We start from the raw sequence: 15,038 nt of genomic DNA, 5'->3' as shown, positions 1-15,038 counted from the left end.
GGGAAAGAAAGAGAGCTAAAATTCTTTGGTATCACTGATCTGATGTTAGATTACTCACCAGCTGCGAAATTCTCCTTCACCTTAAATAGGACATTTTTCAACAGAGTGAAACAATAGAGCATTAGTGACTTTTTTTAAAATCCATATTTCACTGTAGAGTCTTTACAGACAGTTCACAGACTGCTTCTATATCACTTCTGAAACATCCTTCCTTGGGAGAAATGATAGCTAACTGGCTGCCAACTTTTCCACCCTGCTCTGCTAAGGGCAAAGTCTTTATAGTGCTGTAGATGTAATTTCCAGTAAATTAATTCTCTCTAGATCCATAAATTCTTAGTGCAAAGAATGGCTTGAAGTTTGCAGTACTGTGTGCTTCAGAAGTTGTCAAAATAGTTAAAAGCAATATTAGCAGGAGGTATTTAAAAATAATTAGGAAAAATGTCAGGTTCATGATCAGTAAGTAATTTCCCCCAAGGTGAGTATCTTCTAAAAAGCTTTGCTTCTGAGCATCCTTCATTTAAAAGCTTGATCTCAGGAGCTGAACAACTGCAGTAGATAAACCATCCTTAATAGTGCAGCTCTACTTAGCTACAGGCAATGTATCAGAGTCTCTAAATCCATTTTTTCTCATCAGCCTCATACTGGCCTGGGTTGTGCTCTTTTGTCACTTTCCAGTGAAGGGACAGCAGCAGCATTTGACTAAATATGAATGGAATATTTCTGTGAGGAGAAACTTGACGCTCTTAAAACGTAGTTTGGTAACTGAAAGTGTTCTCTCTTCATTTTCATGAAATGGTGATTGAGTTTATCAGGTTAGACTGGCTGTGCTTCATCATTTTCCAAAGGTTGTTGGAACATGATTGAACATTTCCCTGGAAACTTCAGGTAAATTCCCTGTTTTTAAGGAAATTGTCTCCCTGTGGCAGGGAGTGGTGTGTGAATGTACTGCCTGGTAAGAGCACAGCCCATGGGCAGCAGATCTGCACTCACTCACTGCAGCCTGCAGAAGTGGTAGCAGTTGGACAGAGCAGTTTCAGCTTTTACAAGTGCAGGAAAACACACTGTGAGCCTACCTGAGACCTGTCAGGACCTGCTCTATGTGCTAACAAGAAATGAAACCTGGACTGTTCACTCTGCTGACAGTGTTGCTTGTTCCCCCTGCTCTCCAAAAGTCTCATTTTTTTAGCGTACAGTCCATTGCACTTTGCATTATTTTATACTAATGTGTAGTTTGAAGGAGTAGTTTACCACATAGTTGAAATTGCATTCAGTTTGCACTTGCCTTGTTATTTACCACATCACAAATGTTACCAGATATCATTTGTGTATTGCAGATCATCATCATTTTATATTTGCTTCCAGATGGTTGTTGAAGACCCAGATTTTGTCCTGGTGTTAATCCTTGTGAACACCAGTAAAGCTCCTATGGTGTGGTGATTCTGTAAAGACTAGTGGTTTTTGTGAGCCGCCAACCAGCTCTTCATCTCTTTGATGTTTGACAGACAGTATGTAATGATAACAATATCCTGCATGGCACAGAGTCAAAAATCACGTTCAACAAATCAGCATTTTTTCATTGGGATTGGAAAGTTGTTTGTCTGACCTGTTTCTCCATAGAACGATGGTGAGCAGTCATGATGAAACACCTGTCTTAACAGTGTATGAAAACCATCACTGCATTTTGTTTTAAAAAATAAAGTTAATCAGCATCTGTTTATGTAAATACATACCTGGAGCTTTTTTCATAATAGTAAAACCTTAGCACTTTTCCAGTCTTCTGGAACTCCCTCCATAGTTATTAAAATTGGGCATCAGTTGACCAGGCTCTCATCAACCATTTGTTTGTTTAGAGTGATAAGACACAGATTATTTGGGCATACAAATAGAAAAATGCTGCTGCTTCTACATCTTGTCTAATATACACAGGCATAGCCTGGAGCACGTAACCAAAACTGGGCCCCCACCCAATCCTTCCCTCCTTCTCCTGACATAGTGGGGAATTAGCAGTCATGGGAAGAGTGGGATTGCTTCCTAGGTATAAATTACAGCTTAAAGTTTTCTTGACATTTTAAGTTACGTTTAGGTTACATCTATAACCAGCAGAGAGTTACGGTACATCTGTAATAATCAGTCAATTAACAAGAGGCAGAAAGTGAAGCATTTAACTTAGCCATGGCCCAGGATGTAGAGGTTGGCTGGCACTGGGTGCAGAGGATGCTGGATTGATTTTGGATGCAGCAGCAGGAACATCGTAGGAAGTCCTCAGCAGATCTCTAGGAAGTACAAGCGAAGGGTTCAGAAAAACTGCATTCTTAGCTGCTGGAAGTAACTGAAGAGCTTTAAAAGGTTTGTTTGAGAGATCAGGCTGGCACCATTAATTGTCCCCTTTACTTCTGTCTTCTGGCAGATGGTTTCTATTGAAAATTTTGCCTCACCCTCTGCTGAGGCTAGGATTGACACGCTTGCCACTGAAGTGGAGAACAGGAGTTGACAGCACAGGTTCAGACATGTCACTAAAAGCCTTTTAAGACATATTCTTTACATTAACCCACAAAAATCGATGCAAGCCCTCTCCGTGCAGTAGCAGCTGAAATTATGCGTATCTAATATGGCATAATCATTATGTACATTATCACAGGCAGATTCGATATTATTTTTTATTGCATTATTGGCATTTCATTTTCACGGCCACGCTATGGAGAGTCAAAGTTTGCAATAAATCTCACGTAACAGGTCTGGCCCTACAAGGTGGTGCACAGCGTAAACTTCTGTCAAAGTTGATATGAAATTCTCTTGCATGTTTCACAGGGCAAGGTCTTAACTACTTAAAAATGGCACTGAGGGACTGTGAGCAAGGGAATTAACTTACTGTGATCTTCTAAGCTCAGCAGAGGAAATCTCTTCATCATTCTCTTCTGGGAGTAGTCTTTTCTGGTTGGTGGGACTGAAGAGGGTCTATCTAGAATAAATAACCATAAAATACTATGCAGCTGGCTGCAGCTGCCTATATGTGCTAGAATAGTGGCTGTGGGAAGTGCATCCCAGCCCAGTGTGAGGTGAAAAGTTATCTTTTCACCATAGCTGTACTGCATCTGCAGAGAGAGGAGTGGATTTTGCCTTTTCAAGGTTGAATTATGCTAAATTTTGAGTATCAAGAATAGATATTTTAGTATCAGGTCAGACTGTTGTCGTTTAGACAGTTGTTCTGTCACCTGATGACTCCTTCCCACCCGAGGAAGGGACTCAAGAAAAGGAGAGGAGACCCATGGGTTGAAATAGCAACAGATTTAATAAAATAATAATTAAACCAGTATTAATAACAATATTAATATAAAGTACACGGAGTTGCCCTCAGTATAGTGCTTGCAAGCTGTGATGGTCACAGCGGGCTGGGGAGTAGGCCTCAGGAGCAGAATGACAGGCGAAACCCTCCTGGGATGGCAGCCATCGAGGAAAGAGAGGGACATCCCCAGCAGACTACCTGGTTTACAGTGAGTGGAGGTTTATGGAATTATTCTGTTGGCCAGCTTGGGGTCAGCTGCCCTGGTTTTCACTCCCCCCGGCTTCTGCACCTGACAAACTGAAAACTGCTGAGGAATTTGATCACTGTGGCAGCCTACATACCAGAGCTGGCCAAAAACTAAACCCAAGTGTCTTACCAACTTTGTTCCTGTGAAATCAAGTACTGCTGTCTTCTCAGAAATGCAGCTTTCCTGGATAGAAAACGGTCTGTATGACTCTAACCCAGCAAAACCAGGACACACACTTAGGTATAATTCCTGAATATCTACTCTGTGTTTGCTTATGGAGAGAAGTGGGTATGCATTTTCATTCTGCTTGAATAAAACACCAGTATAAAACATGTCAAATGATGACCTGGTGAAAAAGTATGAGCCTTTATGCATGGCTGAGGCAGAAGCAACATTTACTTTAACATTATTTCTTTGGACCATTTAATTGTCAGTCCCTCTGCTACATCTGCATGGACTGTGCAGATGTAAAGTCTTCTGTCCCCCAGGAAGCAGACGTGGCATGGATAGATGCTCGTGATTGCGACCTTCAGCACTTTAACCGCGTCGTCTGGGATTGTACCTATGGCTGTAGGTCGTCCGTACAACATAGACTGCAGACCCAGCGGATCAGAGGTCATAGCCCTGTGAAGGCATTTATTTCCCTTTGACATAGCTTAGCCTCTAGCACGATCTTCAAAGAAAGGTATTGGAGCAGGCCACAGTGCTAAGCTGATTCACTCAGGGAGACTGGAAAGCCAAGTTATATTTTCTCTATTATTAGCTCTGGTGTTGCATTGAGAGCACTCCTTTTTTCTATGGGTTTTTTTTTTGTCCAGTTGAAGCTATGATTTTTAACCTTGTCTTGGAAAATGTTTGTGTGTTTCGCCTGATATTATAGCTACATTTAAAGAAATGAATATGTATAAGTGATTATTTCTTAGTTAAATAAACAGAATTTATCAAAATTAAGGAATCTAAACCAATCTCTCTTTTCTACCAGCAGCAGCCATTTACCATTTCACAGTCAGACTTCTAAAAAGGCCTGTGCAAACAATCTAAAATTAGTGTTTGAAAGTCATGGTTGTAATACTGCGGGCAGCAGCGCAGACTTCACAGTCAAGAGAGAGCCTTGTGCAGCATTCAGATTCATACACAAAACTGAGAGTTCAAGCCCAAAGTCCTTTGCTGATCTCATCTCTTTCAAGGAGAAATCCACTGAATGGTTGAGAAAATCCTGCTGCCCCACGTAGACAGTGGCAAATCGAAGCTGACACCTTGATTTGCAAAGGGAAGCAAGTTGTAAACTGGTGCAGCCAGAGCTAGGAATGAGAGTGTTAAACCCTTCCTGACTGGACTGCCACGTCCTAAGCAAATTATTGTCTTTTCAGTGTTCAGCTCCTAAGGCCATGAGTCTATGGAGACTGTGATGAGTCTATGGAGACTCCTTTGAGATGATCCAGTTACAGTTCTCTTTGTTTTGGGCTGTAGTATGCAGGTACACAGTTGTATGTGTTTTATTAACTCCAGTTAGGTTTCCACTAATGGAAAGATGTTAAGTTTAAAGTGCTCCATGTGCTGTCCTTTGTCACTGCATCTGTTGCAGTCTTGGTGCAGAGCAGAAAAACCTGTGTTATAACTCTCACATTACTCATTTTATTTCACTGTGCTCTCTTTCAGCCCATGGACCAAGCTTCTCTTAAAAATAGTGATGTTCTCATCCTGACGGGTCTCACACAAATCCCTACTGCCAACCCAGATGGCATGGTGGGAGAGTTCTGCAACAACCTGGGTAGGTCGTTGAAAGGAGTCTTTGGCCTGTTTTATCATCTTATTCATTGCATTGGGTGGGAAATAATTCTGAGATTCCTGGAATTGAGTAAGTTGTCCAGCTATAGCTTCTGGCATAAAACTAGCTGTTTAGATTTTACGATGTGCTCCTGATGTCATTAATACGGTAAGTGCTTGGAGAGACACAAGTTGTACCTAAAATGTTTTGGAATGGAACAGGTGTAATGAGATTTAATCATCCGCTGCTCTTGGTTTGCTAAGTATGTCGCTTAGCTGCCAACAGACTACGTGTTGCCTAGGGTTTGGACATTGTTCCCAGCTGAAATATTACTATTTCCTTCCTGTATATCAGCCAATGTAAAATCTTTACATGCTTTTTTATGACTTTCAGTTTTGAAAACAAGCACATCTGCTTCCCTTCTTACACCTGATTTTTAAATATACCAAAAGCAAACAGCACAATCTCTGTTTGAAAAAAAAAAAATCAAGATATATTTATAGACTCCAGAAATATAAAACCTAATCAGACGCTTTCACAGCTGGAAAAGCTGATAATTGCAAAGCTGTGATATCAGTGTGAATGGCAGCATTTTCCAGCCTGTTTGGAATATCACATCCAGTGCTGCTCTCTCCTTTTCTCCCCATCCCCCAGCTCAGTTCCTCTGTGCTCTCACCCTTCTGTCATCAAACCACTTCCTCCTGTCTGTCCTGCTCTATATTGCCTGTTCTTTTATCAGATATCTTCCTTTTATTTTAAACCTAACTACTTTTTACAAAGATGACTAAAAACCTTGTGATAGGAGGATGCTTACAAAGGTTATCAAAAGGTGTTAGAAGTGTAAATCAGGGGATCCTCACTATAAGCAAGTGTTCTCATCCCCAGTGCACACCTGGGAGAAATCTGAGCTGTAGTATTTAGGTGGCTTACTCAAGGTTGCAGAATAAGGCTGAGAGCAGAACTGAAGTGCAAACAATTCTTAGTCTTATTTTTTTACATGTGAATGCACCCTTGGAGAAGAGAAAACAAACACAATACTTGGGTTTTTTCCCCAATTTAAAATCCTTGTGCATATTCCCAGATGCTGAGTATCTGTGTACTGTCTCACAGACCCAGTATGAGACTGCCGTGGTAGTGGAAGACAAATAATGCAAGGGATGTGATAGATCCTCCATCAAAATCAGATACCCCTCTTTAGGGCATGTTTCAGTTCAAACAGGAGTCATAGGTCCTCTTGCAGGATGTACAAGATAAAATGATGTGGGGTTTGGGTTTGGTTTATAGAAAAGACGAGTTACATGCCAGGATGATTCCTTGTGGTGCCTATTAACAGAGCGTGTTTTGGCATTTTGTAATGATAATCATGGGTTATACCAAAAATCCTCTCTGCCAGCATCCTGGCTCCAGCAGGGGCTGTGAGCACACAGAATGACAGAATAGGAGGAGTTGGAAGGGACCTGGAAAGCTCCCCCAGTGCAACCCCCCCACAGCAGGATCACCAGAGCAGTCACACAGGAACACGGCCAGGGCTTTGGGTGTCTCCACACAAGAAGACTCCACAACCTCTCTGGGCAGCCTGGGCCATGCTCCATAACCCTCACACTCACAAACTTTGGCCTCATCTTCAGCTTGAACCTCCTGTGCTCCAGCTTGGGACCATTGCCCCTTGTCCTGCCATTGGACATCCCAGAGCAGAGCCTGGCTCCTTCCTCCTGACACTCATCCTTTCCAAATTTATAAACATGAATAGATGCCTAGAGAAGAGCAGAAGAACAGGGCAAAGCTATATCATACTTTCCACTTACAATCTCATAGCCTCCAAGTATTTTTATTTCAGGAATTTCCTGAATCAGACGTGGCTTCTGTGTAGTTAGTAATGTTCAGTGGATTCCTCTTCCAGGAGCTTGTTCAACCTCCTGTTAATTCTTAACGCCTGTGACTTCCTTCCCTAAGTGATGTGTGTTTCTATATTTGTGTGTATATTATGTCTATGTTTTTGTTGGTTTTAAGCATTGTTAATCTTATTACCCCTTGAGCTGTCACTGATAAGCTTTGGTGACCTTGTTGTGCTGGATCCAGATGTGCTGCCCTTCTCTGTCCCTTCTGGACCTTTTTGGGGGTTACTGTCCATGATCACATCCTATCATCTTACCTTAAACCACTCGTGTCTTAAACTACAACAGCTGTATGCTAAGTAAACGTGAGTGAGACGGTTCACAGAATCACAGAATCCCAGACCGTTAGGGATTGGAAGGGACCTCAAAAGCTCATCCAGTCCAATCCCCCTGCCGGAGCAGGAACACCCAGATGAGGTTGCACAGGAAGGCGTCCAGGCGGGTTTTGAATGTCTGCAGAGAAGGAGACTCCACAACCTCTCTGGGCAGCCTGGGCCAGTGCTCTGTCACCCTCACTGAGAAGAAGTTTCTTCTCCAATTTCAGTGGAACCTCCTGTGTTCCAGTTTGTGTCCGTTACCCCTTGTCTTGGTTGTTAATTAAAATGCTTTTAAAATTTAAACAAAGTCTTAGAGGAGTAGCTTGGGCCAAAGCAAAAATCTGAAAGATGAATGCGTATAAATAAATATGTTACCTACGCAGGTACAGGTGGGTGTTTACCTGCACAAGTTGTTTTGGTTTACAGGAATATTTTGAACTATTTTGAGGGTTTTGCAGAAGGTCTTCAAGCCAGCTTCTATCCTGAATGGCACAAACTCAGGGAAATTAGAAAATTATTAAAGACAGAAGGAAGATACATTCTTAAAATGGTGCCATTGTAAGAATCTGGAATTTGAGTGGTATTTGCCAAAAAAAACAGCAACCTGAAGAAATGAAACAATTCTACAAACAGCATAGGGTTAGGGCTGTCTTTTACGTGACACCGGCAGTATTTACACATCTACCTCAGTGTCAGGAGGAGAAAATAGTGGATCAAAGATGTCAGAAAGTCCAAAAAGCAACAGATTACTGGGAAAAGCAATAGAGTGGGCAAGCTGAGCACAGTAGTTTCCATATATTTTTCCCATTTCCAAAATGTTCAGGGGACCTCACAAGAAGTTCAGAATACACGAGGTAAAACCCTAAGGCAGACATTGGAAATCTACCAAAAAGGTGTCTCATGAGGTAACAGCGTATTTGTGAGGAAGGGCTGTGAAGTGCAGAAATGGAAGTGTGACTATTTCACCTCGATCTCTCTTCATCCCAGCGTGTGAAGTCGTAGACGCTGATTCCCGTTATGACCAAGTCAAATGCGTGATTTCCTCTCCACTCTGTGTGTGCAGCACCAAAACCACACTTTGTCGAGTCTCCAATTTCCACTCGGTTTAGCCCCAAACCCCTTTTTTTCTGTGCCCAGCACTGCAGCACCAGCGCTCTGCAGCTCCAGAAAAGCAGTTGTAATTTTACATTGCCTTGGGCATCATCAGCAAAATTGCCACACTGTCTGTAGGGACGGTTTGTGATCTTCTGTGTGCGTGTGCGGTCGTGCCTCTGTGCGTGCGTGTTTATATAAAGCAGAAAAGAGCACAATTTGCTTTTTAGGTGCCAACTTGACCTTGTGGTGGCAGCTGTTCGAAAAGCAAGGATCTCATTGCGAGTTGTGAATTGAGCGACTTGTTATGGAGCTTCTGAAGGAGACTAAATTTGAAATGCCAAGATTATTATGCAACTTTTATCGAGAGAGTGCATCCATCAGTCACAGAGATAAATTGGGGGCTTTAAACAGCTTTTAAATCACAGAATCACAGAGTCACAGACGTTAGGGATTGGAAGGGACCTCAAAAGCTCATCCAGTCCAATCCCCCTGCCGGAGCAGGAACACCCAGATGAGGTTACACAGGAAGGCGTCCAGGCGGGTTTTGAATGTCTGCAGAGAAGGAGACTCCACAACCTCTCTGGGCAGCCTGGGCCAGTGCTCTGTCACCCTCACTGAGAAGAAGTTTCTTCTCCAATTTCAGTGGAACCTCCTGTGTTCCAGTTTGTGTCCGTTACCCCTTGTCCTATCATTGTTTGTCCCCGAGAAGAGCCTGGCTCCATCCTCGTGACACTCACCCTTTGTATATTTATAAACATTATATTAATAAATATACATGTCCTCTTAGTGACAAGTGTAGAAAGTTGCTGTGGTGGTGCAGAGAGCCAGACTGGACCTGCTGGTTGCATGACGAGCCAATCCCACTCCCTGGGCTGTGATTTTATATTAATGATTGGTAACCAGCTCTGTAGCTTTTCTGGGAGCAGAAACTCAAGGTGCTGTCTGCTCCAAGACCTCACCCTCTGTTATTTTCTCTGTGGCCCTGGGGATCTTGAACTTCTGGTTGGTTTCAACAGAAGAGGCTTGAGGTTCCCATAGCGAACCAGTGACTGCGGGGAAGGGAGAGCTGTGAATTCAAATTTAGGAATGAAATTCACATTTTTAATGGCCCAGACAAATTCTTGAACCAGCCCATCATGAGATGACAGCTCTTCCTCCAGCCTCTTCAAAGGGAGGAGGGAGCCATGGGTCTTTACAGGGTGAAGGTAGCTGGTGCCTGAGTAAAAGAAGAAGGAACCTGTTTTGTGGAGATGCACACCAGGGTGTTTCAGCCAATATCTTCATGCAGAGCAGAGATACAGCTCCAGACCTGCCCCTTTCCTTAGCATTTTCCACTGGTGCACCCTGCACTCGGCATCCCCTGCCTCTGTGCCGTACAGCGTCCTTGCTGCTGTGGATATAGGTACTTCTCTTTCCTCTTTGCAGGATTTTTGGATGCATAATGAAGCAATTCAAATTCTGGTCCTGGAGCCAGAGGCTTAACTTTCAGCCCCCAGATGGCATTGAAAATCGTGTCCTTAATCTCCTCATTCCTCTCTTCACATCCTGTTTACAGATGGGATAGTTTAGACTTGCCCATGTAAGAGGAGTAACATAACACGTTGCTGGGATGTTTTGTAACATCTCAGGTTCCAGACTAATGTAAAGTATTGCTATGCTTATTCACAAATATTTTGAAGGTCTAGTTTGTAACCTGGAGAAAACCTAGGGAATAAACTTACTGCACTGCAGTTTTATTATAACTCTGATGTAGAGTGCTCTTTGACCACCAGTTTTTGTTGAGAGCAGCATGTAATAATAGGCACTGACTGCTAAAAGGAGTTAAGCACCTAAATGCATGTGAAAAATCCTACTAAGGAGTCCATGCGCTTCCTTAGGCTCCGTAAAACCTTTAAACTTTCAGCCTTAAAATTCTTCTGTGAGCATATAGGTGGGGCAAAAAGACCCTAATGTGCTAAATCAGTACCCCATCAGAGCTTGTCAATAAACTGAAGCCAAGAAGTATGTTGGGATGCAATGTGTGTGCTTTTTCGGGCTCTTTCACAGCTTTTTGTGTATTGCCTTGATGCACAATGTTACTGCTGCTGCACTGCAATTGACAGCAGTAGATGGTTTTACCACACGGCCACAAATGAAATCCTAGCGAGGCAGCAATTGCTCAGTGAGCTGGACAAAGTATTTCCACTTTCCCATAAGGTACAGCACTTTTGTCATTCATCCTGCCCAAAGAACAGAATGTTTGCTCTGTACTTGTTTTTACCGTCGTGCTCAAATCTCTCTCCATTACAGAGCAATTTTCTTTTTCTTTTTTAATTTTCCTCATTTTTCTCTAGTCCTATGCTGTCTACAATTCATAGAGGTTTTTAAATTGTTCTTTTTATATGGAAAGGACAGAAATTTGTAGAGTTTTTAAGAAGAAACTCTCTATCCCCTATCCCCTTCTAGTGCTTTTTGAAGTAATCCCATATTGAGCCATTCATCTGGAGCACTGAAAACTGAGTGCAGAACAGTTCACTTTCAGCTGAGACCAGGGAACCATTCTTTCCCCTCTGGGGGACAGCTCATAGGTGGAGCAGGGTTTATTCTGATGGTGAGGTGTTTTGTGTCCCTCATTTATCCTCATGTGCCAGTGCAAGACCGCCCTCTCGTGTCAAGAGTTTTGCATGTGCTCAGTGCCCCCAGCTAATGGAGTGCAATCGCTCGCTCCACTAAGCCTGGAGAAGGCACTAAATAAATGTGTTTAATGATCAGAAACGTTCCTCCCAATTTGTATGCATATTGTGTTCTGCTAATTCATGTGGCAGCTTCTTTCTGTGCCTTATGTAATATTTGGATTAAAGGAATTTACTTAAAAGTTTAAATGTGAACCCTGTTAATTGATTTTTTTTCTCTATCCCTCTCCCTTAGCTATGACTGTCCGGAATGGAGGAAACGTGCTGGTTCCCTGTTACCCTTCTGGAGTGATATATGATCTGCTGGAGTGCCTGTACCAGTACATCGACTCTGCCGGACTCTCCAACGTCCCTTTTTACTTCATCTCGCCTGTGGCCAACAGCTCCCTCGAGTTCTCCCAGATCTTTGCTGAATGGTAGGTGTTACAGGGCTGCTTCGTCAGCCTCAATTCACACACTCAGCTACAATAAATAGATATATGTGCAGGTTATCTCTACTTGACACATTCTAATATAGACTGGATTAGAACCGTGAACACGTTTCTTGAGTGACAAGGGTGCACACGCGTGTGTAAGTAGATGGTCTATAGTTAGGGAAGCGTCGTTTCCTATAGAACATGCAAACTTAAATAACCTCTGCTTTTTGGTACTTGCACTGATGATTAAATTATGTACCTGACTTGAGTGAATTTTAGCGGTGGCTCTTTGCATGGCTTATCCAGTGCTTCTGAAACCATACCATGGCGTCCCTGTATAAGCAAAATAGATTTTTCAAGCTCAGCCAGCAATGTGTTTTCATGGCAAAAAAAAAGGCCATCAGTATCCTAGGCTGCATTAGGCAGAGCACTGCCAGTAGGTGAGGGAAGGGGATCCTTCTCTGCTCAGCACTGGTGAGGCTCCGTGGAGAGTGCTGTATCTTGTTCTGGGCTCCCGCTCCCCAGTACAAGAAGGACATGGGTTTACTGGAGTGAGGAGAGCACACGGCCACAAAGATGATCCTTCAGATGAGGAGAAGCTGATAGAGCTGGGACTCTTTAGCCCAGAGAACAGAAAGCTCCGGTGGATTTATCAGTATGCAGAAATACCTGAGGAATAGAAATGAGGACGAGGGAACCAGACTTTTCTCAGTAGTGCCCCCTGACAGAACAAAAGACACAAATTAAAACACATGAAATTTCATCTGAACAACTTCGTCACACTTTCTTATTGTGAGGGTGGTCAAACATCGGAGTAGGTTGTGCAGAGAGGTTGTGGACTGTCTATGGAGACACCAAAATCCAAGTGGACACCGTCCTGGACACCCCCCCAGCAGGGGGTGGATTGGACGATCTCAAGAGGTCCCTTCCAACCTCAACCATTCTGAGCCATAGAAAGGCAAACCCAACCACTTGCCACTGGCCCTAAATTCTTACAAAACAGAGAGGTGCTCTAGGTTGTTAAATAGAGTAAGTTAGCTCTTCCTTCCTTTCTTCCAGTTTTTTTAATTCTGGAGTTGAGGAAAGTAAAGAGAGGTCCTGGAAATCTGAGGTGAATTGATCCCTCAGGAGAATTGTAAAGAGGAATGAAATCTGGTGGATTTTAATCACGTTACTTGCAGCAAAAGTAGGAAAATCAAGCCTTGGTGTCGTGACCAAACTCTGCTGTACTCACCAGGGTGTGTCGACTCATGTGGTTTACGGTTAAACCATTATTTGTTTTGCATTTATACAGTGATTTCATTTTAGTAGCAGCTGAAGTGGTAGCTACATAGTTCTTGTTGAAATAATCCTTTGGGTTAGATATTGCTGTCAATAATTCAGACACCCAGGTGTTCAAACACCATGTTTTTGAATTCTACTTTGCCAAGGTGGCTTATATTCAGAATTCAAACCCAACATTAGCTGATCTCCAAACATTTTTGTGTAAGGCGAATGTTTTATTTAGGTAGAAGCAGAGGTTGAACATCTGTAAAATAGAGATTTGGAGTCAGAACTGTGGTTGAAATTCAGGGGTTCCAGCCTTGCAATTCGACTGTTTAGTCAGCTAAAAGAAATGTCCTGCTCGTAGTATCTCTTAAGCTTTATAAAATGGAGTTTGACCCAGCTTATTGCTTTATAATGAAGTGAAGAAAGTATGAGACGGGCAGTGTTTCCCAGAAGAAGCCACCAGGACAGTGTCACTCCAGATAATTGTAACATCACACAGGCCTCTGACAAATGTCTTTTTTTAACTTCTGCAACAGGATGAATCAGGAGTCCGGGTACAGCTAATCAACAACTTCCAATATTTCTGGTTTAAAAAGAAATGATTGATGTAAAATTGCAGGTAACAGTGAGCATTATGCCATGGTGAGAGGCAGTTTACCAACATTGTAGCTGTAATCATAAAATCCATAGGGGAATTAGATTAGAACAAACAGAAGGACCATGTCATTGCTGAGAAGTGGGATGAGGCAATGAAAATTTTTCTACTGACAGGGGATTTGGCTTTGCAAAAACTGCTGAGGTCTGGACTAGGAAATGACGTGGCTGTTGAGTTACAAATTTGTCTTCAGCAGCAGAGGAGTTCTGTCTTATGGCCGGTACAAAATCTCTTTGGCTATCTTGCACCTTTTCTACTTGATCCCAGCATGTCAGGAGTTGGAAGGGACCTGGAAAGCTCCCCCAGTGCAACCCCCCCAGAGCAGGATCACCAGAGCAGTCACACAGGAACACGGCCAGGGCTTTGGGTGTCTCCACACAAGGACACTCCACAACCTCTCTGGGCAGCCTGGGCCATGCTCCAGAACCCTCACACTCACAAACTTTGGCCTCATCTTCAGCTTGAACCTCCTGTGCTCCAGCTTGGGACCATTGCCCCTTGTCCTGCCATTGGACATCCCACAGCAGAGCCTGGCTCCTTCCTCCTGACACTCACCCTTTCCAAATGGATCCCCAGGAATGAGGGCACCCCTCAGGCTCCTCTGCTCCAAGCTCAAGAGCCCCAGCTCCCTCAGCCGCTCCTCAGCAGGAGATGCTCCACTCCCTCCAGCATCTCATCTTTGTGGCCCTGCTGGACTCTTTCAAGCAAAGAGTTGTCTTGCAGACAACTTCTGAGTTGTCGTGTCCTGTAGGCGTTGGTCCTCTAAGCAGAAAGACTGGAAGTAACAAAGCAAATTGGTGATTTTGCACCTGATGCCACAGATTCGAAATGGCCCTTTCCAGAAAAAGTGTAACAGTAGATGGCAGCAGACACTGCAGGATGATCTGCAGCGCTCTAACCCAGCTTATTTTCCTTTTCGTTTAAAGGTTGTGTCATAACAAACAAACAAAGGTGTATCTTCCAGAACCTCCTTTTCCCCACGCTGAGGTAAGTAAACCACGGTCTCGCTGTTTGTGAAGATCACAGAGTGAGTGGGTTTCTGGAACACAGCCCTGCGTGGCTGCTGGTTTTCTGATCAACGCTTCCACAGCTCTTTAATAGTTTTGTGTCATTATTCATACAAGTTGGTTGTTTTTTTCCCTTTGCTTTCTGTGATTAATTTGGGAGTGTGGGGGAGGAATGAGTGATGGTGTTCCCTCAACTCAGAAATTATCCTGCTGTTTATTTCAGCATATAACTTACATATGCTCGCCTGTTTTACTTCTTCCCCCGCAGAAGCCTATCTGGCGTACACATGGTTGAATGTTTGCACTTATCAGCCTGCAGTCACGAATATTCCCTTTGTCCAAGCAGTTTATTTCAAAGTCTGTAAAACTAAGAGCCTGTTATCTGAGACAGAGCAGTCATCCCAGCTCCTACCT

The 15,038-nt window shown here is 43.2% G+C and overlaps 1 protein-coding gene across 1 annotated transcript in view; it reads left to right on the top strand.

Moving 5' to 3' along the window:
- The window catches only part of INTS9 (integrator complex subunit 9), a gene marked incomplete at its 3' end in the record, with an annotated part of 34,879 nt that extends 20,275 nt beyond the window's left edge, over window positions 1–14,604 (top strand). The window contains exons 8-10 of the mRNA XM_010181244.1: window positions 5,190–5,301; window positions 11,513–11,693; window positions 14,544–14,604. Of these exons, the coding sequence (XP_010179546.1) occupies window positions 5,190–5,301; window positions 11,513–11,693; window positions 14,544–14,604 (354 nt within the window). The remainder of the gene's footprint in view (window positions 1–5,189; window positions 5,302–11,512; window positions 11,694–14,543) is intronic.
- Between the last annotated feature and the right edge of the window lie 434 nt (window positions 14,605–15,038).

This window comes from Mesitornis unicolor, unplaced genomic scaffold (assembly GCF_000695765.1).
Source record: "Mesitornis unicolor isolate BGI_N332 unplaced genomic scaffold, ASM69576v1 scaffold1113, whole genome shotgun sequence".
In the NCBI taxonomy this organism is placed as follows: domain Eukaryota; kingdom Metazoa; phylum Chordata; class Aves; order Mesitornithiformes; family Mesitornithidae; genus Mesitornis; species Mesitornis unicolor.
Note: the sequence above shows the minus strand (reverse complement) of the source record. Positions and strands in the feature narration are given on the sequence as shown.